This window comes from Xyrauchen texanus, chromosome 8, assembly GCF_025860055.1.
Source record: "Xyrauchen texanus isolate HMW12.3.18 chromosome 8, RBS_HiC_50CHRs, whole genome shotgun sequence".
Lineage (NCBI taxonomy): Eukaryota > Metazoa > Chordata > Actinopteri > Cypriniformes > Catostomidae > Xyrauchen > Xyrauchen texanus.
Window position 1 is genome coordinate 25032889 of NC_068283.1, and position 25779 is coordinate 25058667.

General features: G+C 41.7%; 1 protein-coding gene across 3 annotated transcripts in view; it reads right to left on the minus strand.

The window, feature by feature from the left end:
- The window catches only part of setd1a (SET domain containing 1A, histone lysine methyltransferase), a 33039-nt gene extending 12234 nt beyond the window's left edge, over positions 1–20805 (minus strand). For 2 of the 3 annotated variants that reach the window (XM_052132300.1, XM_052132297.1), the window contains exons 1-11: positions 20789–20805; positions 19646–19790; positions 19368–19466; positions 13371–13641; positions 13061–13185; positions 12295–12545; positions 9592–11293; positions 6457–7449; positions 5826–5996; positions 5615–5702; positions 5271–5434 (exon numbers count right to left, since the gene is read on the minus strand). In XM_052132300.1, coding sequence (XP_051988260.1) covers positions 5271–5434; positions 5615–5702; positions 5826–5996; positions 6457–7449; positions 9592–11293; positions 12295–12545; positions 13061–13185; positions 13371–13641; positions 19368–19466; positions 19646–19783 — 4002 coding nt within the window. In that variant the 5' untranslated portion in view covers positions 19784–19790; positions 20789–20805. Of the gene's footprint in view, positions 1–5270; positions 5435–5614; positions 5703–5825; positions 5997–6456; positions 7450–9591; positions 11294–12294; positions 12546–13060; positions 13186–13370; positions 13642–19367; positions 19467–19645; positions 19791–20509; positions 20745–20788 lie in introns of those variants that run through there. The other variant, XM_052132298.1, reaches the window with a different exon arrangement.
- Between the last annotated feature and the right edge of the window lie 4974 nt (positions 20806–25779).

A 25779-nucleotide genomic window follows, 5' to 3' on the forward strand; every position in this document is an offset into this window, starting at 1 on the left:
AGAACAATGAACAGACATATAGGCACTAGGAGTGTTCAAATTCAAATTTCCCAATGTTCAGATTTTGTATCATGGCTTTAGGGTCACAGATTCGGTACAGCTCGGTACTTGCTATGTTAAAAAAAATTAAAAATACAGCCAAATCCAAAATAAGAATTTGGTAAACACCAACCGGTTTGAAGGTTTTAACACAGTAACAATATGTTATTTGTAGTTGAACCACAGCAACCACAAACTTAACCATGGTTACCACAGTCTTGGTTCCTACAATATTACTATAGTAAAACCATAGGTCATTTTCATTAGGGTCCTTAACTTCAAAAACAAGTTTCCACTAATTACTAAATCAACATTTTAACTTAATACCTGCATTATTATGCTACATGCATCAACCTAAAGTGCATTTCAAACTCAACTCAAAATACAGCCTATATAACATTCGGAAGCTGTACATCACTTCAGAAGGAATAACTTAAATGGACGTAACGTGGCTGTAGTGTTTTAATCATACGCCGAAATTCCAAATCTTCATCGACGTAGTAGGGCAACATATCTTTGGCAGTGAACACCCAAAGCACTTTAGTCATTGTTTTACTTAAAACCAGAAGGGAGTGGGTGCTGTTTCAGGCTCAACTGCGCTTTTTTTATTACCAGAGAGATGTCGGCGTAAACGATAATCATTTATCTATGTATTACTATCATAAAGTCCAATAACCAGTATATGACACTCGTGTCGAGCAATGCCTGCAAACAGTGCTGTTTTCTCAATGTTTTTTCAACATCGTGGCTGGAAATGACTGCAAATTGAAAATGTTTTTAGACAGGAGACTTGAATGATGCAAGGGGCTTCCTCTCTCTAGACTTTGGGGCGGCTGTGGCTCAGGTGGTAAAGCGGGTTGTCCACTAATTGCAGGGTTGGTGGTTCGGTTGGCCCACACGACTCCACATGCCGACGTGTCCTTGGGCAAGACACTGAATCCCAAGTTGATCCCAATGGCAGGCTAGTGCCTTGCATGTCAGCTCTGCCGTTATTGGTGTGTGAATGTGTGTGAGAATGGGTGAATGAGACACCAAGGTTAAAAAGGCGCTATATAAGTGCAGACCATTTACGTGGTTTTCTCCACCAGCCATTTTAAGCTACACATCAGCACAAGCAGAACTGTGATGTCATCAAATGATTTAACATACAGTTGAAGTAAGAAGTTTACATGCACCTTTGCCAAATACATTTAAACTCAGTTTTACACAATTCCTGATATTTAATCGTAGAAAACTTTCCCTGTTTTAGGTCAGTTAGGATCACTACTTTATATTAAGAATGTGAAATGTCAGAATAATTGTAGAGAGAATGATTTATTTCAGCTTTTATTTCTTTCATCACATTCCCAGTGGTTCAGAAGTTTACATACACTTTGTTAGTATTCGGCAGCATTGCCTTTAAATTATTTAACCTGGTCTTCACACAATAAGTTGCTGGAATTTCATCCCATTCCTCCAGACAGAACTGAGTCAGGTTTTTAAGGCGTCCTTTAAGCACATGCTTTTTCAGTTCTGCTCACAAAGTTTCTATTGGATTGAGGTCAGGGCTTTGTGATGGCCACTCCAATACCTTGACTTTGCTGTCCTTAAGCCATTTTCCCACAACTTTGGAGGTATGCTTGGGGTTGTTGTCCATTTGGAAGACCAATTTGCGACCAAGCTTTAACTTTCTGGTTGCTGTCTTGAGAAGTTGCATCAAGTTCTCTTCCTCATTATGCCATCTATTTTGTGAAGTGCCCCAGTCCCTCCTGCAGCAAAGCACCCTCACAACATGATGCTGCCACCCCCATGCTTCAAGGTTGGGATGGTGTTATACGGCTTGCAAGCCTCACCCTTTTTCCTCCAAACATAACGATGGTCATTATGACCAAACAGTTACATTTTTGTTTCATCAGACCAGAGAAAATTTCTCCAAAAAGTAAGATCTTTGCCCCATGTGCACTTGAAAAGTGTAGTCCGGCTTTTTTTTTTTTTTTAATTTAGAACAGTATATTCTTCTTGCTGAGCAGCCTTTTAGGTTATATCGCTACAGGACTCGTTTTACTGTGGATATAGAAACTTGTCTACCAGTTTCCTCCAGCATCTTCAGAAGGTCCTTTGCTGTTGTTATTGGATCGATTTGCACATTTCGCACCAAACCACGTTAATCTCTAGGAGTCAGAATGTGTCTCCTTCCTGAGCGGTATGATGGCTGCATGGTCCCATTGTGTTTGGAAATTGCGCCAAAGGATGAACCAGACTTGTGGAGGTCCACAATTTGTTTTCTGAGATCTTGGCTGATTAACAATGATGTTAAACAAAGAGGCACTGAGTGTGAAGTTAGGCCTTCAAATATATCCACAGGTACATCTCCAATTAACCTATCAGAAGCTAATTGCCTAAAGGCTTGCCATAATGTTTTGGAATTTGTTTTGGTTAACTTGGTGTATGTAAACTTCTGGCACACTGGAATTGTGATATAGTCAATTGAAAGTGAAACAATCAGTCTGTAAACAATTGTTGGAAAGATTACTCATATCATGCACAAAGTAGATGTCCTAAACGACTTGCCAAAACTATTGTTTGCTAATATGAAATCTGTGAAGTGGTTAAAGAATTAATTTTAATAACTTCAACCTAAGCGTATTTAAACTTCAACTGTACTAACAGTTAATTGGCCAGTAGGCCTGGGCAATATGACACTATACACTGATCAGCTACAATAATATAACCCCTTATAGGTGAAGTGAATAACATTTATTATCTTGTTACAATGGCACCTGTCAAGGGGTGGTATATATTAGGTAGCAAGTGAACAGTCAGTTCTTGAATTGCATGTGTTGGAAGTTGTAAAAATGGGCAAGTGTAAGGATCGGAGCAACTTTGACAAGGGCCAGCTTGTGATGGCTAGACAACTGGGTCAGATCATCTCCAAATCGACAAGTCTTGTGGGGTGTTTCTGGTATGCAGTGGTTAGTACCTACCAAAAGTGGTCCAAGGAAGGACAACTGGTGAACTGGCGACAGGGTCATGGGCGCCCAAGGCTCACTGATGCACGTGGGGAGCGATAGCTATCCCGTCAGGTCCTACCCAACAGAAGAGCTACTGTAGCACAAATTGCTGAAAAACTTAATACTGGCAATGATAGAAAGGTGTCAGGACACACAGTGCATTGCAGCTTACTACGTATGGGGCAAACAGGTCAGAGTGCCCATGCCCTGTCCAGTGTCGAAAGCGCCTACAATAGGCACCTTAGCGTCAATGTGGTGCAATGGAAGAAGGTGACCTGCCCTGATGAATACCGTATTTTTTTGGATCATGTGGACAGCCGGGTGCATGCGTGTCATTTCCCTGGGGAAGAGATAGCAGCAGTATGCACCATGGGAAGAAGGCAGGCTGGCGGAGGCAGTGTGATGCTCTGGGCAATGTTCTGCTGGGAAACCTTGGATCCTTGCATTCATGTGGATGTTACTTTTACACATACCAACTACCTAAAGGTTGTTGCAGACCACGTATATCCCTTAATGACAATGGTATTCCCTGATGGCAATGGCCTCTTTCAGCAGGATAATGCACCCTGCCACAATACAAAAATTGTTCAGGGATGGTTTGAGTTCAAGGTGTTGACATGGCCTCCAAATTCCCTAGATCTCAATCCGATTGAGCCTCTATGGGATGTGGTAGACAAACAAGTTCGATCCACGGAGGACCCACCTTGCAACTTACAGGACTTAAAGGATCTGCTGCTAATATCTTGGTGCCAGATACCACAGGACACCTTCAGAGGTCTTGTAGAGTCCATGCCTCGATGGGTCAGAGCTGATTTGGCAGCATGAAGGGAACCTACATGATATTAGGCTGGTGGTTTTAATGTTCTGGCTGACCGGTGTATATCGTTGCGATGATATCACTGGTGTAGATTGGTGTCAATCAATATAAATTTTGCTATATTGTGTATATCGCGATATGTAAATATCCATGTGCACAGCGTGGGCTATTCTATCTGTGGGCAGGGCTTCATGTGAGACTGAGAAAATTGAAGAAACATGGGCAGGGTTTTTCCAGCATTGAACATTTTTCTGCAGCCGCCAAATGAAATTGAATGGCCTTCATCACACATTTGGTGCTTCAAAAGAGCTAAATATTCTTCTCATCTGACACGCGAATGTCTCTGGAGCTCCAAAGAGCTCCGAAGATATTTGCGCTCCAGAGACAGGAGAACTCAGAGCGGGATCACTCACGCAACTAAAATCATTATTGACCCAGGAAAACCCCAAATGGAGAAAGAAATCTCCACAGAATGTGATGACTCCAAAACAGGTCCACAAAATGAAGAGAAGCTTGTTATTAAAACAGGTGTGGCATCTGTGGTGTAGGTTCACAAAAGCCAGAACTGAGCAGAAAAATGTAATCTGCAGACTGTCGCACGACAATATAATTACTTGTAACATAAGCACTCGGTTTCACCACCTCAAAATGAAGCATACAAAGGAATATTATGAAAGCCAAAAGATGAACTCCGCAATAATTCAGTCATTTACTTATTTTGCAAGAACAACAAGATATGACATTTATTTTCTTCAAGAAGTGTTTATTTTCATTGGATTTTTTTGTTCTTATGTTTTATTTTCTTTGTCACATTGCTTTGAGATGAAGTTTATTCAGGAAAGTATAATATTAATAATAAAAACAACAACAACAACAACAACGGTCAACATCATTTCAAACCGAAATGTGGCATACTGAGAAATTTAGCATTTTGGTAAGGTTGATTTATTTCAAAACAAGTAAATTTTTGTATTTATTATTTATATACTTTGAAATTGTTTGTCTTGTTACAAATAAAGAGGAAGTAGTATTCATATATAAAATATTTAATTCACTGACTGGAGTTCCAAAAATTGGCATTACAATAAGGTTATTTAATATATAAATCCATTTTTATTGATTTTACAGAAAACTACTTCTATATTGTGATGTACAAAAATATCGTGATATTAAATTACTTATATCGTGATATAAGATTTTGGTCATATCGCCCACCTCTATTGGGCAGTAACTCTCTTTAGAAAGTTGACCTATGTGAGACACAGGTAGAGACTCCAGAGCCATACAGGTGCATTAGCGGAGGTTGTAACTGTGCCTGTCTATTTGACGCTTTGCTTTCTTTGCTTAACCTTGTGTTCCAAATCCGTAATTAAAAATTGATGAACAGCGTACAACCTTTACACCCCTAATAGACACACACAAACCTTTTCAGAGGAGGAGCCATCTGATGTTTCTTCTCCCTCGCTGTCCAGGTCATACGGTTTGCGTGGTTTGGCTCGGTTCCTTCTGCGGGCTGCTTGTCTGTCTGCTGTACGCCTTTCCTCTGTTCTTCCTGAAGCACTGTCTGCAGATTTACCCTGATAAGAGTCTGATGAGAGACAGAATACACAAAGTCTATTTATATATGTAAACAAAATATTCAAATGAGAGAGAGGGAGAGATAGAGAGTATATAGAGAGAGGTTAGAACCAAAGTACAATTTAAATTGACATTACAAAGATAATGTATGCTATCTATCTGATCATAAGGCACAAAATATGGGTCATACCCTCATCTTCCTCGTCAGGTGGAGTGGAAGGCCTGGCTCTTTTCAGATCATCACCATCTACAAGCTCCTGAGGCTCCTTCCTCTTCACCTACATTGCATATTCCTCATTAGTAACAGCATTTTTCACATAATAAAATTATTAAAATCATGGTGAAGAAGTGTGCCAGTACGAATCTAGTGAGTTTAGGAAGTGGGAAATAAGGTCATGCACCTTAAAAGAAGGCAAACGCAATGCCCCACGCAACGAGAAACCCTCCATGCCTCCACTCTTGGCCCAGTCTACAAGAGACATGAGGGGCTCCCGAGGCCGGTTGCTCATCTTCTCGTCTTTCTTTTCCTCCTCACGAACTACAGACACACTCCGCATGGATGTCTGGAATGGCTGAACAAACAAGAGACAAAGTGGTTAAAGAACTCCTGAATAACCGGAGGAGCAAATAATTTTGCAGTTGTCATTGATTACTAAAGGATAGTTCTAAAAAATATATAACAGATATTGCACTCACTGAGAGCAATTTCTGGCTAATGAAATACTCGCATGACTAGAAATAGTTACAATGACTTCAGATTTAATTAATTTCTATGGCTTTTACAGGTCTGGACATCCCAATTTTGTAATTCCATTGTTTTCCATGATACTGGAACCTTGTGACTATAAAAAAGATGAATATACAGCATCTGATTTGCTTCAGCAAATTATCATATAAGATACGTCAGCTTAGTGTTTATGATGTGTTACACCAGAGCAGGAGAACTCCAATAATGTACTGTTCCACAATTTGATCTCAGGAATAAATCAGGGTAAATATGGAATGGAACTCTCCAAAAACTCTGAAAGCTACCTTAGCTTTCTGTTCCTTGCGGTCCCACCATTCGTCAAAGGTGCCAAAGGCAACATTCTCCACAATCTTGCGATTCAGGTCCCTCTGCATGATGTTCTTCATTTCCTCAATCAAAGCTGCCAGTACCTGCTGCACTACAGCCTCATAGGGGTTGTGCCCCATCATGGCCATCTGGTCACCTGCTGCACCATACAGCTCTCCATCCATGGCAGGCACCGTGCCAAAGCCAGGTGGAGGGTAGTGGGAGGGGTACTGCTGGGGTTGTAAGTGGTGCGGCCAGGGGCTCTGAGGGGGTGGGATGGCATGATGGTGTGGGGGAGGAAGATGTGCAGCATGAGGGTCTGGGTAGGGGTAAGTTAAGTGAGGAGGGATGTAGCGATGGTCCTGGTCAAAGTGAGTCGACACAGTTCCATCTTGGTCCAAGTATGGGTGATGTGGGTGATTAAGGGGGGATATAGAATGGAGGTGATATGAAGGAGGATATTCAGAGGTGGGTGGGACTTCTCCAGAAGGTGCAGTAGTGCTATTTGCAGAAGCTATTCGCATCTGGTAGAGGCGACTAAGCATGTGCGTCTGCATTTGGAATGACATGGGCGCTCCGCCACAGTACTGGCTCATGAGCTCCACAGAGCTGGCGTAGTCATACATATGGTGTGGCAGCGGAGGAGGGTACTCGGGGTGCAGCTCCATGTGAGGAAGTGGAGGGGGTATGCCAGGGGGTGGAGGGGGCTGCAGAGAGAAGCCAGGAAGAGGTGGAGGAGGAAGGTGGGGAGGGTACGACGGAATGGGTGGAGGTGGTATGGTGGTGCTGAAGTGCTGGTTACTATCAGGGGGAGGGCTAGCAGAGGGATCTGGGATTTGGGAAGGGAGGGCAGATTGTGTGGAGGTTGCTGGTGAAGAGGATGAGGCAGCGTGATGGGCCATTGCTGTAGTGATGGTGTTGTCATCTTCGTCTGAAATTTCCATATCTTCCCCAGAGGAGTGTGGAGATGGCTAAGGAGAGAGAGAGAGAGAGAGAGAGAGAGAGAGAATGAAGGTTAAACAAAACTTTGTAATAGAAAACTATTCGAAACCCATTTTGTGAAATTTACGTGTGGACTAGGATGGAAGAAAAACGTTATTCCCAGATCATCGTTCATCATTCCCCAGCGATTCTGAATCACTTCTCAAAAATTCAGAATTCTATATAAACTGTGCTTATGTGTGCCCCAGAGATAGAGTGAGTTGCTAGAAACAAATGGTCAGACACACATACTAAAACCAAGCACTCACTACAGAACTGATCACAGACTGGATGCATCAACTACATGCCCATAGTCCTGACAGAAACTATGATCTCGAAGTTTTTTCACAAACTCAAGCACAAAGTAACACGAGTGTTCATTTTTGATAACATTACAACACGAAAGACAGATTTGTGCCATTTATTGCACTGATTTGCACAGAAAGGGAAAAAACATCTGAAAATTATTTTGAGATAGTGGTTAGGGAGACGTGGGTGATGTTTTTATTTGTTAATAATTTTTTGTCTCCTGCTTCCCAATGCCTTTCTCTCCAATTCATTGTCTGGTGCTCACTGCTTAAACTCGCTAGTCGGATGAGTGTGCAAAAAAGATGCTTGATTGATTTCTTAAAGAGACAGTTCACCCAAATATTTAAATTATCTAATTTACTCACCCTCGTGATATCCCAGGTGTGGATGACTTTCTTTCTTCACCAGAACACATTTGAAGATTAATTTTTTTTAAAAAATATCTTAGATCAGTAGGTCCTTAAAATGCAAAAGGAAGGCAATTTCTTTTTTGAAAGTCCAAAAATCACAGACAGTCAGCATAAATGTCAACGATACAACTCCAGCTGTTAAATTAATTTCTTCTAAAGAGATACAATCACTTTTGGTGTGAAAAAAGATCACAGTTTAAATACTTTTTAACTATAAACCATCGCTTCAGGAAAGGGTAAAGTCCGAGCGGTCTCTCGTGTGACATGTTCGCGTTGCCATGACACAGACGTAATCTCATGTTGTCCACTCGGTTGAGACGTCCAGGATAAGCACACAAACAAACCATTGTGAGTAAAGAAAAAGACAGAGACAGATCTAAACCAAAACCAACCAAGCTACTGTCCTGCATTCTTCATTTTCATTTGTAAACAGCGATGCTCTTCCGGCTGTGACACACATGCATCAGTTCTCACACGTTTCAAATGCAATTATGTCACATGCGTTTACCGCTGCCGACCGGAAGCATGATTTAAAAGTTAATATAAGAACTTAAACATGTATCTTTTTTGCACCAAATGTGATTGTGTCACTTTAGAAGACATTAATATAACAGCTGGTGTCGTATTAGTTGAAGTTTATGCTGGCTATCATTGATTTTTGGACCTTCAAAAGAGAAATCACCACTCAATTGCATTTAAAGGACCTACTAAGCTAATAAATGTTTCCAATTTTGTTTCCAAATGTGTTAAAGGTAAAGGAATTTCTGGTAAAGAAATTCATACACACCTGGGATATCATGAGGGTGGGAATTTTCATTTTTGGGTGAACTATAACTTAACGATGTTCTGAGTCACATGATGTTCTTCAACAAACTACTTTGTTTAGTAGGTTTAATCAGTTACAACTTTAAGCAGCAAACCTGTTATTTGTGTCACTTTACTATCACCTGTAGTGTGGAAAGGAGAAGCTGGCATCTGCATTCTCACAGAAGCAGATATCTCATGTAGCCAACGTGGATGAGCAACTGATATTTGTGGTTAGAGTTATAGGATAGGGAATGTTTAATTCTAAAGGAATCATTTAATAATACTATTCAATACAGAGTGTGTGTGCATTGTCAACATTCAGAATATTCAACAAGAAAGAAAATGTGGGATGGTACTTCATTTTATCCATCAGGAATTGATTGTGGAGGACTACTCCTCTCCTGAAACACCTCTGGCACCCATTTTGAGGAGGTTTTTTGACTGGGGTGTGGAGACTAAAGGTCAAATTCACCATGGATGGCATCTTGATGTATCCGAAAAGGTAATAATATTTTTTTTAAATCTACTGTCACTCGCTATTTTTTCAAGATTTTAGAAAGTTTGCATTACAAATAGGCTAAAATGTGTGTAAATCAGAGTGCTCACCTGTCTCTCCCCATTGTAGGTGGGAGGGGTATGTGCAACCTTGTGTGGGTCAGAGACTGTATGCTCATCCTGAGAGGGAGGAATCTGGCCCTGTAGAGAGTCTGAAACTAAACCATGGGTGCCAGGAGTGGATGAGGCAACCTCTGGAGGGGTTTTCCTGCCTTCCCCACCTCTACCACCTTGCCTGTTCCCTCTGCTGCGGCGCCCATCTTTCTCTCGCTCTCCCCTCCTTCTCTGTTGCCCACAGTCTGTCTCTCCTTGTCTTTTGTGTCTAGACCTTTCTCCAGCCTCTCCTCTCAGTCTGTTCTCCCTTCCTTCTGTATTCTTGTCAATTTTTCCCCTCTCTTTTTCCTCCTTTTCATCTTCCTCATCATCTGATGCGAGGAAGGAAAACTTGGACTTTTGTTCCTTTAGCAACATCTCAATACGAGAGTCCAAGCTGCTGCTGTGGTGCATAAACGGCAGGCTCTCATTGGTGGAGTCTGGCTCTGGGGAGGAGTCACGTTGTGGAGGAGGTGACGAGAGGGATGCTGTAGAAGAGGGGAGTTGGTGAGGCAGAGAGGTAGAGGAAGGAGATGTAGAGGATGATGGTATAGAGGCATGGGGAGGCGAGGAGGTTGGCGGTGTGCAAGGGGGAAGGGGTGGGGTACTGGGATGCCTTTTAAGTTTGGTCCACTGTTCTTCTCGGACAGGGCTCTCCTGGCCAAAATCCAGAGAGCTAAGTGTTTCGGCAACAGCGGCTGCAATGACAGAGGCTGGAGGGAGTGGGGGAGGGGGAGGAGCCAAGGGAGTGTGGTGAGAGTGAGTACGGTAGTCATTGTCCATACTCCCTCCCAAACCAAAGCCCCTCTCTCCTGCACCCTGCTGAGGACGGAAGGCTGGTGAGGGCTCCAGCCGAGAGGAGGAGGGTGTTTCATAAGGGGACAGGTCTTTAGATGACAATAATCCTCCATACGAGGTGGTGGCAGGTGGAGGAGAGAGACTGTTGGATGAGTGGTGGCTGGAGTTTGAGTGTCCTCCATAACGCGGGTCAGAGATGTTGGAGAAGTCCCCTTCTCTGTCTCTATCCCAGTCTCGGTCTCTGCTACTCCTCCGCCTGTTTGACCCACCTCCTCCGCTGCTGTGGTGGTTGTGATGGTGGTTCCGATGCCTTCCGTGGTCTCCTGAGCGAGACCCTGAACTGTCCCTCCGATACCCCCTGCCATCCCTATCCTCCCGGCGTTCAGTATGGTGCGAGTGGTGCGAATGGTAGGATTTGGAAGGGGAGGAGGAAGAGTTTGTATCCTGTTGGTAATGGTAAGAGGAACGACGAGAGCTTAACCCGTAGCGCCCTGCTGAGTCTCTGTCACGATCCCTGTCTCTGTGTCCCCTTTCTCTGTCCCTCTCTCTGTCAGACAAAGGAGGCTCATACTGAGGTCCTGGAGGAGGTGGCATGGGTGAATGTAACGGCATCGGTATCCCTGACCCTCCTACATTAGGATAGGGAGGTTCGTTAGGTCGGAAAGGTGCAGATGGGGGATATCCCAGTCGACCCCTCTGGAACATGGAGGGTTCTTGCGGAGGTGGAGCGTGTAGTTCATCATAGCGAGGTGGCTTGAATCCTGATGATGAAGACACAGCTGAGGAAGAGCAGGAGGAAGATGGAAGCATATCCACTGCAGGATAATTACTACTGAGTGAAGCGCCGCTATATCCACCATGCCTAGGGGGAAAAAAGGAAGTGATCTTCTGGAGCATTTTCAGTACAACACAGATTTTTCTACTTAAAAGTTCTATGGACCCCTTAAACATTTCTGGGGTTGGAATGTGAAAGTATAGCAAAATATATGCGTTCCCATTTGCTCAACAAAAACAAAATCACTACTTTTGAAAAGTGAAATATATATATATATATAAAATTATTAGTTTATAATTAATTATATAATGTCAGTCAGAAAAGAGAAATGTCACTCCCTCAGCAGCTGTATTTGTGACCCCATAGCAGCAGTGCTGACTATTTTAAGATTAATGTCCAAGTAATGTAAACAAGTATAGTGTTATGTAAATGTGCATTTTATAGTGTAAGAATAAAGTTTAATAGTGTGAAAATAAGGCTTGCTAAATTTATGCTGCTAAATTACAGCAGAGGTGTCATCACAGTCTGTGAAACGGTCCACAGGCAGTCAAACTAACAAAACACTTTATAAAGGGTTAGTTAAAATATTCTTACTGTACCATGTGTAATTTGACCATTTTACTGAGCACTGTGCTTCTAATGAAAATATTTTTCCAACTCCTTAACAGATATTGTTTTCCTTTCATCAGAATCATATTGATACATGTAATTTCTAGTAATGTCCGAAGGCACGCAAGGCAAGTTTTTTCCCCACCAAATATCAGTCACAGTTGTAATAAAAATATGAAGTACACTTCTTTCTTCCATTAATAGATCACTCCATATAAATCAACAACATTTCTGTCAAAAAAGTTATTTTTTGTTACAGAAAATTAAATAAAAATAGTTTTGTGAGGTTTTGTGGTCTGTGCTGTAATATCGAGTGGCTTGTGCAAGTGATCCACTGTACTCTACTATATGGTGGCCCATACACTATCTGCAGTGGATTGGGTGGCCGACGAATCATTTTCAATGCAGGAAACTCTTGTTAAAGAAATTAAACCATGCAAACGTTCTAATCATGACTTTGCGAAAATCCAAAAACCAACCTGCCCACAGAGTAGCCTGAGTCCTGGGAGAAAGGGGTCCCAGAGCGAGGGGTGTAAGGAGTTCCCCCGCCCTGTGAAGAAGCAGAGGAGCCAGGGGTATAGGGGCCCCCCAATGAAGATGGTGGGGTGTCTAGGCGCTGGTCTCCAAATCCAGTGTCCACAGAACAAGGGGTGGTACTGCCCGAGATTAGAGGGGCAGCAGCAGGCACAGCTATCTGGTCTGTGGAGAGCCTCCGCCGGATATCAGATGACTAACAATAGAAGAAAAGAAAATCACAGCCATTAAAAATTGAGAGGATGAGGAACAGATTTTTTTTTTCAGGGTTTGGCTGCGTACAGTACCAATTCTGTTTTTATTTCAAGCAATCCAAGACCTCTACAGATAAGCGTGGGAAACGTGTAATATGGTTGCTGAAAACTTATATTTTGAAACACTAAGAAACATCACAAACATAAAGTTGAAATGATTTAAAAAAGGCTGAGATACAAAAGTCTCAACAGTCCTTATTCATCTTGTGCTTTTCTTGCCATACATCACAATAATGCACTGAGATAGGCTTGAGGGATCTGTATGTTTCAGACATTTGTGGTCTACTCTCTTAATCATACCACAGGGTTTTGTGTATAAAAACAAGACAATTCAATGCAATGAGGGCTGTCTCTGGTAAGATGCCAAGGAATTTTGGCAGGTAAAGCACCACTCAATTGCATTACTTACAGGAAAGCAAAGCATTCTTTCCAGTGTAGCTGATCTCATGGTACTCACCGTGTCTGGCTGAGTCGGAGCTGGGGGCTGAAATTTCTCTGTGAGAGCCCTCCCACCAGTCGGCACGGTCTGAGGGGTGTATGAGCCACCCACTATCAGGTTATAGTATTTCATTCTCTGTTGGCCTTAGAAAGACAAATATGAATACAATTAGAGAAGGATGCATTCATATTCATTTTACATTGAATCAATCAATATGCACAACCATAATACCGCTTCTTACATTCTAAAGAATTTTCAGAGGCTCAATCCAATCAATCAGAAAGCAATTCCAGTCAACGTTATAAATTAATGCTCAAAGATGATGTACCTTTGATATCCAGCTGTACATGGACAATGTTGCCCATGACAGAAGTATTGTGCAGGTGTTTGACTGTATCTTTGGCACCTCTAGTGCTGGTGAATAGGACCCGTGCCAGGCCCAAGTGCTTTCGGGTCTTGGGATGGAACAGAATCTCCATTTCTTCAACCTCACCAAACTTAGCACACATCTCTGCCAGGAATGGTTCCTTGATGTTATCATTTAGCCTTGCAAATGTTACTTCCTTAAGCGGAACAGGGCCTACATAATACTCATCCAACTATGGGGAAGAGAGCAACAAATTAGCATGTAAAATAAGAGAGCCCATTTAAACCTGCCATTAAGATGCATTTTGGGTGATCACAGGTCTACAGGAGATCACAGGAGTACAGGTCTACACAGGGTCTAAAACGTTTTGTGATCGGATCACAAAAAACATAAAAGGAGGTAGTCAAAAGCATATCTCATTTGAGGTGTAAACACTAGGAATGTGCATGGTTACCATTTTTAACATTCGGTTCACAGTGTGGTTTTTCACTGGGACGCAGGATTAAAGAATGTTTATTGTAATGGAATTTCCACAAACACTACTCAAAACAGAAGCAAATAATGTGCACAGTGAGCTTAGAGTCTACATAGTACAATGCATATGCTACATCTTGAAATAATAGAATCTTGGATTGGAGTCACACTGCTGCAGTTAAATAGCCTCTTCGGGGTGCTTTGATTTTTAAATGATTTAAAATCAAATTACATTGAACATGTCTAATTATTGTATTAAATAAGCGCAAAAGGGGAAAAACACAGTCTTACAGTTGATCATGCAATGAAACCTTATTCTGTGAAAAACAAACTGGAATCAAGTTTAATGTTGAAACGGTCACTTAAAGCTGGCTACTCGTCTTCAGAACACAGCACATAAAATGAAATGTAGCGAGGTGTTTATTAAAAAAAAAAGAATCACAGCGAGAGGTGCTGAAAGAAAAAAAGTGAGATTCAGCCAGCGCAACTGTCATAGACGTTCGTCCAACACGTCAGTATCATTGATCTATAACAGAAAAACAGTGCAGATGCACATGTTTGAACAGCCTCCATCTGACCCAATACTTGAAAAACTGACTAAATGCGTCTGGAAAACATGATGGTTTTTCAGAACTTGCCGAGCTCGTCAGTTTGCAGACCTGTATTGTACGTGTAGAATAACCGAATAGTGATTTTAGAGCTGTGTCGAACAGTTAACCCAGTGGTTCTCAACCTTTTTTGAACAAACGCCCCCCTGACCTCTTCATGATCCTCTTAACGCCCCCCCCCCCCCTAAAAAAAACAACACTGATACCTGAAGCCTGAGTTTTTGGTAAAAAAAAAAAACTGAAACAGAAGTTTCTTATTATATTTAAACTACATGTAAAAGCCTCAAGTTGAGTAATATTGTGTTTGGAAAAAAATGCAAAAACACATGGATTGTTTGAAAGGTATTGCAAATGTATTTAGAAATTCAAACAAATTCAGGCTCACACACAAATTTTTTTAAGATGAACCAATCACGTGAACAATAACGTAACTAACTGTGGCAGGGCGGAGGGCGGGGCCGGGTCGTGATCCTACACACCCGGTCCCGTATTAGGCTAATTATGCCTCCGTGAGGTTTTAAGGTCGACTGCAGAGGGCTGTGCGGGAGAGAGAGATCGTTAGCGGACATGTCCGTCATGTGTGTTTGTGTTGTCTTTTAAGTTTTCCATTAAACTATGATTTATATCGTCAAGCCGGTTCTCGCCTCCTCCTTTCCCATCCTTTAACTATTTTACATTGGTGCTGAAACCCGGGAAGGAGGAGGGATACGCCGTAGTAGAGTTCTCGCCACTACCATCCACCCCAACGGAGCAGCCGCGGCCATCTGCCAGGGGACGAGGAGCCCAGCCACCTGAGCGAGGACGATGGCCGCCGACCGCGAGGGAGGAGGGGCTCCTAGCCGACCGCCTGGAGCGAGAGAACCGCTGCCAGGGGCGGAGGAGTCGCCTACCGGCCGCTGAAACGCGAGCGGGTTTAAGACCGCCGACCGCTGAGCGGGAGGGGCTCACTGCCGACCGCCTGGAGCGAGAGAACCGCTGCCAGGGGCGGGGAGACCCTTCTAGTCCCCGAGAATACGGGCGGGTGTTCCGTCCGCCAGGGGCTGGAGGACTGCCTCGGATCCGCCCGAGAGCGCGGCTGTTGTCCGACAAAGGGTGGAGGAGTGGCCGAGGAACAAGCTGCGGCGTATCTGAGAACTGGCGAGTAAGTTTTTTTTTTTTTTTTTGCATCTCTCTCTCTCTCTCTCTCTCACTGTCGCTCTGCGTTGGCCTTTATCCTCTTTTAAATTTTATAGTTTTTTGGGGGTACTACACTGTTACAGGAGTACCCTCCCATTTTAATCATTTCTGTTTCCCTCCCTTGTCCCTCCCTCGCCCAGGTAGATGGGGATGACCTGCCGGCAGTCAGCTGAAGGCGCCTCCCCCAGGGAAAGGGGATGTACGTCAGGCCGGGGCTCCCAGCCTGAGAGAACGAGGGAGGAATGTGGCAGGGCGGAGGGTGGGGCCGGGTCGTGATCCTACACACCCGGTCCCGTATTAGGCTAATTATGCCTCCGTGAGGTTTAAAGGTCGACTGCAGAGGGCTGTGCGGGAGAGAGAGATCGTTAGCGGACATGTGCGTCATGTGTGTTTGTGTTGTCTTTTAAGTTTTCCATTAAACTGTGATTTATATCGTCAAGCCGGTTCTCGCCTCCTCCTTTCCCATCCTTTAACTATTTTACACTAACCTAAATGGCCAATGAAAAAGCAGCGGTCGTTCACGCACTCAATTAGGCAATATATACTAGGCTTCAAATTTGAATAGCCTACAAACAGTCATTTGATTTCAAATGACGAACAAAGACGACAACAGCTCGGCCACCTGAACTGAACCGAAGAAAAAAACGACGTCAAAAACAGCCACTTTTTTTTAATTAATTACGGTCATTAGTGTGAGCCCTGAGCTTGGTGACTGGCAGCCAACTTTTTAACATCAGGACACAATGATGTCAGCTTGAGCCGGAGTGCGCCTGAGGTAACCAAATTGAGACGGCTGCGGTACTTCGTCTGCATGTGCAAAGCTTGACTGAACCCCTGCTCAACAAGGTATGACGTCGGAAAAGCAAGGAGCAGAAGACGAATCCTCTTCCACAAAAGAGGGAAACGCTGACCATGCGTGGCCCACATGACACGCCAGCCACAGGTCCGAAAGGTTGACTTGGCCGCCTCATCATTTTGAAGGTCGATGAGAGTTTCTTGAATTTCGTCCTCACTCCTGGACACATCCACTTGAAATGGCTCCATCACCCACTCAGGGACATCTAATTGGTCGAGGTCCCTGAACGGATCTCCATGTCCGCCTTCACTGCTCTCAAGTGATCGGTGTAACGCAGCAGGTGGTTGTCGGTCAGCTCATCAACCACCTGAATGCAAGTACAGAAAGGCAGTTAACGTTACTGAGATTATTTTTAGTCTGCCTTTGTAAATTAAAATATACCTAATAATAATACTACTAATAATAATAATAGGCTACCTTGGCCAGCTGAGGGAAATTATTAAATTGGCTCTGCTCAAATTTTGTTTGTACAGCTCCAGCTTGGCGAGGAAACTGCAGATGGTGGCCTTTGAATGGACCAGTGTCACGGCATCTCCCTGGAGCTTGAGTGACACTTCATTCATCTTCCCGAAGAAATCTGCCAGGTAAAAGATGTCACCGCGACAGGACCACAGCGTGTCCCTTAGAGCTGCGTCGGCACCGGCAAGAAACTCCAGGACACTTGTGAACAACTCACACAGCCTAGCCAGACAGTTGCCCTTGGATAGCCAGCTTACCTCGGTGTGGAGCAGCAAGCGCTGAAACGCTTCATCGTTCTCCTCGCACAGCTGCCAGAAGATCCGGTCGTTCAGAGCATGGGCCTTAATTTTGTTTATGGCCCTGACAGCGATGTTCAGAGACTGGTGGAGAGAAGGACTTATATTTTTGGCCACTAAATTGTGACGGTGCAACATGCAGTGCATTGTTAACACCTGTGGCACACGCTCCTTTAACAAAGTTGCGAAGCCACGGTACCTGCCAACCATAGCGGAGCTCCATCTGTGGCACAGGCGAGGATGTTGGCGATCGGAATTGAGTTCTCCAGCAGGTAGTCACTCAGAGCCCTGAAGATCGTCTGAGTAACGCCCCCCATTTGTGCCTGAGCGCCCCCCTCTCTGCTGCCTCGTTCACACCGCCCCCCAACACTGTCCAAACGCCCCCTAGGGGGCGGTACCGCCCCCGTTGAGAAACGCTGAGTTAACCGAATGTTGACTATCCATGTTGACTATCCACATCCCTAGTAAACACTAATCCATCCTGAAAGTGTCCCGGACAGCAGTGAAGCATCACCCCTAATAATCAACTTATGCACTAAAACAAGAGTTTAAACTTAGACATTTACGAGCAGCTTTAAAAGGAAATGATGTCCAATCTGAAAATGTGAAAAAGCAGATACATATACAAGCACAATAACTTCACGGATCTTCTTCAGTGTGTCTAATATCAACACGTAGTGACACAGATAAGAATCACACATATTTGAAGCTCATAACACGGGTACTCCATGTGGCATTTGTGCTTGGATTAAATTTGAACTGCATCTGAGAGAAAAGTTGCACCTGTTTTGTTTCATTGCTTTCCTTGTCTTCCTCACATTTTCGCAGTTATTTATCATGCAGTAACACAATGACACAGTGACTGATGTATGTTGTCATGAATTCACTTCCCTTGAAATCGGATCCCAGATTCTCAAGCTGAGAAGCATCTTAATACCAGGTGTATACTAGGGATGGACATTTTAGTTATTTTGTCTACTCGAGTACTCAAAGTAATTACTTGAGTACTCGTCAAGCATTTTGGGGGGGTTCGCACATAAACGTACAAATACAGCATGTACATATTTGTCTGCACTGTGTCTCGATGTTCCAACGTCTATTCATTAACATAAACTGTTATAATGCACAAGTTGTAAGTCCAACATAAAGTGCCATCCATTGCAGTTTTCCCAGTATGAAGTTTAAAATTCCAAGTTAAATGGGAGGGAGCATGAATTATCACAGCAACAAACTTCAGAGCGCAGCATGACTTTCTGTCCGGGGCAGAATCTTTCTTTCAAACATCTAGATGTAGCACAGCTGAATGTAACAGAATGCAGGGTCTTCAAAACTATTTTCAATTTAACACTGCATTTTAAAAGCACGATGATTATGGCATCACGCCATATCATCGTAAATTTTGTGCAAACCATCTGCCCTAGACAGGAAGTCATGCTGCGATCTGTTAAAGTATGTTACTGTGATGCTTCCTTCATTCATGCAATGGAACGCCACTTAAAACTCATGCAGAAAACTTCAGCTCTGATTTAGCCGAAATGCAGGTATGTCACGCAAACATGTCGGCACCGAGGGAGATTGATAATCAATGATAAACAATGATAAACCTTAACTTATTAAATAATATATATTAACGAGTCAAAGTTTCTACAATACATGACAATAAAACCTGTTTAGCAAACATGTGCAGAGACAAATGTTCAAAACACAGTACATGAACCTTTCTTTTGATTATCATAAACCTGTAGAACAAATGTTAGCATTGAAGCATCGTTTATCAGTTTGGTTGCTATAAGACGTCTCTGTTTACAAACAAGTTACCACTGAAAATGACAAATCAATCTCAAAATTAAAAATAAGGCCCCACTTTGATAGTGTATAGCTGTCAGGTGGTTGTCACTGAATTTCGAATTGAGAGAAAAGTCACATCAAGCATTTTCATTTTCGATAATCATTTTCATGATCGATCTTTGCTATCACTTCCGAGTACTTGAGTACTCGTGCCCATCCCTAGTGTAAACGGGGTCAAAGAGATATGTACAAAGAGCTAAGTATGACAAACAGCCCAGAGAGCTAAATAAGGGAGGCATACCTTAAATTTGGGCACTGGCAGCGACAACTCTGTATGTCTAGACCAGATTCTGCGGGGTCTTGGATCCCGCAAGTCTCCTACAGGTGGAAATCCTGAGTCCTAACAACAAGAATAACACACAGACATTACAAACTAAATCTCAAGACAAATGCATTAAACACGTGACGTGCATCACTTCCCATTTACTTTCAATCATTTTTATTCTATGTAGGTGGCTTAATTCTTACAAAAAATACTTGCACAAGATTTTACACAAATTAAAATTGTTATGTCCATACCGGCACACTAAAATGAATCCCATCATATCTGTAGATTTTCTGAGTAACCCTGCGGAGACCAGGGTCTTGTACTAGCTTATAGCTTTTCCATTGCAGACTGAGAGTTCGCTGAGTGTCTGCCCCACTGTCCGGATCCATGCTATCACTGCAGAGACAGAGGACGAGACTGGAACATTACACAGATGGTCCCTCTCAGCACAGAATAAATCATTTTAAGTACAGCTTTAAAAACGTAGTTAATTTATTTCACCAGACAATCAATTTGACAGTGTCCACACAGAGAACAGTAGCTAACAATCATTTTATAACCTTACATTGTAATAATTAATACACTAAACAATTGAAAAGGTGGCATATTAAAAGTATCCAAATGACAAGACAACCCCTCTTTCTTCAAGAACACACACATACAACAGTAACGAGCTGCTAACTGTTCCCATCTGTGTCACCTCTATATTAATATGCTGATCAATGTTTTGCTGTCAACCTGACAAGCAGATCTAACATCCCTTATATTAGTTAAACAAAGATGCCATATTCACCTCAAAATGTTAAATACACCACAGAACATATAGCGGGAAAACGACAAACACAGCTAACTGGGGACAACAACGTAGTAATAAACAGTAAACATTGTACTTTTAACGAAATATCCACTATCTGACATGCTGACTATCATCAACAACAAGCTAACATAATAAACACTGGAGTTGCTAGCAGCTCACAGCGAGCGAGCTAAAGACCAACTTCAACTGATGTGACAATAAGATACAGAACAAAAATCAGTGACTTCTAACAAACAATTTAAGACCAGTTTGAGAAATGAAAAGGTACTAGCCCTCAACGGCGTCCCAAAAGACTCACATAGCGAAGCGCGGGTCTTGAGGAGGTTTGCCCGCTTCGACAGTCACAGCGGACGGCCGCTAGCTTGCTACAGCTAGGCCTGTATCGAACGGGGAAAACAGACAATTCCTGGAAAATATCTAGCTCCTTTTTTATGTGTTCGCTCTAAATCTAGTCTGAAACGGTGTCGCTTGTGTTCCGGTGCAACATCGTAGCGGCATTAGTGTTTATATTCCACCAGAAAGCGAAATGTAAATAAAAGAACAACATAATACAGTGGGCGGCCATCGCGTAACTAACCTGTGAGCCTCGCCTGTTCGCCATCAGTCACTAGAAATAACATCCGTTGGATTCGGACACGCATTTTCCATACAATTCATGGCGACCTGCCTCCACGTTTAAAGTTTATTTAAGAGGGTTATAATAGATTGCAACCATAATTATATTAAAATATATATGAACGTACATTTACATGAAGTTGATCCTGCCTTCACTTTTCTTCAAATACATGAAGAGGGGGGTTTCCCTAACGCTGTAAGCGTGACGTTTTGATGGCGAATCTGCCATTTGATTACGTTGAACGTCACGAGAAAATAAAGGTCTACGTTGTATCCGCGAGTAGGTTTCGTTTTATAAAATTAATATAGCATATTTTTAATGCATTATAATTGTTTATGTATTCGAATAAGTATGTTTAAAGTCCCAGTTTATAAGAAGGGTGCAGTAGATCAGTGATGACTCTATATTCTCAAAGCTACTAAATCCAAGAATTTGGCAGACCATTTGCTAGACTGTATAAACTATAAACTCGGGAGTTGCATAATAATGCTTGATATATTGTTAATTTTCTGAAAAAGCTGTGGCGGCACAAAGAGTTGTAACATTATTCTCTCTGTCTGCAAGTTCAAATTCAAAAGCCACTACACTTTAGTGAACAGCAGGTGGTGCTGCATAAACCTTGAAGGACAAATCTATCACTAAACAACATCTTCCATAAAATTAAAGGGATAGTTCACCCAAACATTAAAATTCTCTCATCATTTACTTACTCTCATGCCATGCCAGAGGTATATTACATTCTTTTGCTGAACACAAATGAAGATGTTTAAAAGAATATCACAGCTCTTTGAGTCCATACAATGCAAGTGAATGGTGACCAGAAATTTAAAGCTCCAAATATCACATAGAGGCATCATTAAAGTGGTCTAAATTTCTCTAGTGGTTAAATCCATATCTTCAGAAGCAAAATGATAGGTGTGAGACACGGATCATATTTAAATCCTTTCTTACTATACAGCTCCACTTTCACTTCCACATTCTTCTAATTTAGTTTTTTGGTAATACACATTCTTTGTGCATATCGCCACCTAATGGTCAGAGGCGGAGCTGGTCAAAGGTAGAGATTTATAGTAAAAAGGGACTTAAATATCTATCTGTTTCTCCCCTACACCTATCATTGAGCTTCTGAAGATAAAAACACTGGAGTCATATAGATTACTTTAGAACTGGCTTATGTGCTTTTTGGGGCTTCAGAGTTCTGGTCACCATTCACTTTGTTTTATGAAAATATTATGATATTCTTTACTCACTATTGGGTCCGATGTGTCTTAGGGCTTAAATATATGGGGCTCAATAAACAATATTGGTGGTAGTTCTAAAAATATATTTTAGAATACTGAATTTGTATAATTATTAGCATTTATCAGGATCTTCCTGCCTCATTTACTGCAGAATAATATTATGTATTATCTGAGTATTTTGTCTTCAGGCCAGACTGCACAGCCAAAAGAAGTGATAAGGCAAAACAACCCTTGTAGTCAGTGACAGATATCTCTTTCTCTTACCTGTGCTTTTATTGACCTATTGGCATCCATGTCAAATGTCACATCAACCTGAGTGACTCCCTGGTTGCAGGTGGGATGTCCAAGTGCTTTGTGCTTTGAAATGTGGATTATGAAAATATGTATGTGTTGATATAATAAAGTAATGCATCACAATTTCTACTTTTCAAATGTTTTTAATTCTAAACCACAAATGTTTTCAAAAATGTCAAAGAAAGAAGCGTTTAATAAACAGCACAAATACTACTACTGTGACATAAACAACAACAAGATCAGAGAGAAAACATTTATATTTAAGAATATCATAGTCAGAATAGAGAGAGAATGTAACAAAACAAAAAAACAAAAACTTTTAACCAGAACTAAAACAATAACACTTATTTTTTCAACTTAAAACACAAGTAACAAGGATTACTTTTTAAAGTGTTGAAATTGAATGCATAGTGGTCCCACATCAAATTATCATCTGATTTGGACAAAAGAGAATTTCTCATCAGTATGGTCTGTCTCTGTGGTCTTGTCTGTGCTCACTCCTGAAAACGTGCAAAACAGGCATTTAAATATGAATTTGCCCTCATGTATAAAACATTAGGATACACCTTTGTATCAAAGTGAATAATGTGGGGGGCCTGGGTAGCTCAGCAAGTATTGATGCTGACTACCACCCCTGGAGTCACAATTTGAATCCAAGATGTGCTGAGTGACTCCAGCCAGGTCTCCTAAGCAACCAAATTGGCTGGGTTGTTAGGGAGGGAAGAGTCACATGGGGTAACCTCCTCATGGTCGTGATTAGTGGTTCTCACTCTCAATGGGGCGCATGATAAGTTGTGCGTGGATCACGGTTAATCAATCCGTGCATTTTATTATGTGGCTTGTTGAGTGAATTATCGCGGAGACATAGCACGTGTGGTGGCAGGAGTCACTCAGCATGCTCTGGATTCAAACTCGTGAATCCAGAGGTGGTATTCAGCGTCTTTACTCGCTGAGCTACCCAGGCCCCCACAACGTTATTTTTTATTTTATTATTTTATATTAGTTATCTGTATAATTTTTTTCAACACCTGAAGTACCTTAATTTGTTGAGGATGTCCCAATGTGGATACCAAATTTGCACTTTTCAGAGAGCTCAATACAATATTCAAATTATATTTTGGTTGCATTTGAGGGCAACATTTTTTTTAATTGATTGTGTAAAATAGGCTCACAAAATCTGAATATTGATCGCAGGGCCCTGAATCGAATCAAATAGAAATTGTATCATGGCAGACTTTGAAGTATCTGCAAATATCGGATTACCAGCCAAGATAATCGATATACGATTGTATCCTGATGAAACGTCCGATTTACACCCGTAGTACATAGCACACAAAGTATTTATCACTGATATTTATAATTTTTTCCAATTTTGTCATTTGATCCACAAGTAAAAAAAACATAATTTTATCATCTTAGAAACATTGCAAGGCTGTGCCCTTTGTTATCATTCTCGGTGGCAGAAAAGCTGATCAATACTTTTGTTTTCTCTCGCATTGACTATTGCAATACTCTCCTTGCCGAAGTCTCAAAATCTACATTAAATAATTTGCAAAACTCGGCAGCCAGAATCCTGACAAGGGCCAGGGCAAGTGATCACATCACTCCTATCTTGGAATCCTAGCACTGGCTCCCTATCAGGTTTCATGTTGATTTTAAAATTTGTATGCTTACCTACAGGGCTTTGCATGGTTTGGTTCCCCAATATTTGTCTGAGCGCAATCTCTGCTCCTCTAAATCTGTTTTTTCAACTGGACCTCAGACTCGTTTATGCTCTTTGGGTGACAGGGCATTCTCTTCTTATGCTCCGAAGCTGGAACTCTTTACCCTCAGAACTTTAGAGAAGTTCAGTCTTTTTTAGTGAGTTTAAATCATGTCTTAAAACTACATTTTTCCAGGAGAAATTTAATTGATACTACTGTATTCAATTAATTTGTTTTATAATTAGTTGTTTTGAAATGCATGTTTAATCCATTTGTATTAAGCTCTGTATTTTATATTTTATTTGTATTTTTCCTTTCTATGTAAAGCGCTTGCGCAAAGCAAAAACAATGCCAAAAAAAAGAGGACAACCTCAATACCACTTAAATACCATATAGAGAATTTATCTTACCTCCTCGACCATGAATGGCTGTCATGCTTCCACCCACTTGCCCAAAATCAGGTCTACGAGTGGCAAAAGACACCTTGATTGGGTTTCCATTGAAATCTTTACCTGTGGAGAAAAGGAGTTAAACATTTACATTTATGCATTTGGCAGACACTTTTATCCAAAGTGACTTACAGTGCAATTATTACAGGGACAATCCCCCCCCCCCAGAGCAACCTGGAGTTAAGTGTCTTGCTCAAGGACACAATGGTGGTGGCTGTGTGGATCGAACCAGCGACCTTCTGTTATGTGCTTTAGCCCACTACGCCACCACTCTTAAAAGGAGTTAAACATAAAGAGCTGTTCAAAATCTGAATCTATGCTTGTATTTAGCATTTTCTATATAATGTAGCTTTTTTTTTTTTTTACAAATACAGTATATTATCAGCATGAAAACTGAATTGAAAAATTAACCTGAATTTCAGACTTTTTTTAGTCACCCAGCAAGCACACAGAAAAACTAAGCTTTCGTACAAAGGAGTTAACATGAACATGAAGCAGCTGATGTCTGCTCTAATATGGTCCATTTCAATGCACCATCAAACCAATCAATGGCAGCTTTTGCAGAAGGGGGGTCATCAAAGGAAACAGTAGCCTCTCCCTTCAGCTTCCCTGTCTCTCTATCTGCATACAGATTTATCATGGACAATCCTGTCTTCTTATTCATCTGTGAAAGAGAATGAGAATAAAAATGGGAACAATGCAAAAATAGCTGCTTCACAATGTTTCTTGTGCCCTCCTTTATTGTGTACCTTGATGATGCAGATCTTTTTGAAAAAGCCTGCTACCGAATCCACATTATAGTTGTCTCCAAGTCCTTGCACAAAGATTGTGTTGTTGTCAGAGTTATCCTGTTCCTGCACTGTGACAAAAGATTATACAAATTTTCAGAATCATACAGGCATGACAATTGCTAAATATTGTGTGTAATGGACGATCATGCTATTTGGCATGTATGTGATGGTTTTTCTTACCGCTAGGTCCACCAGCCCCATGATTCCTGGGCCCTTTGAAGTGAAGGAACAGACATTAATATTAGGCATGAGCACAAATACACAATACAAAAAATTACCAGACTACTCATTCCCTATCTGACTTCCCTACTTTGGCCTATACACGTACTATATTAACCGGGATGAAGGAAACAAGACCTGGGAGGAATTATGCAAACCAGTAGTCACATTTTTGACTAAATGACAGCAATACAAGAACCAACCAAATATTATTACATTGTTTTGTGATCAAAACACTGTATACATTTCCAAAAA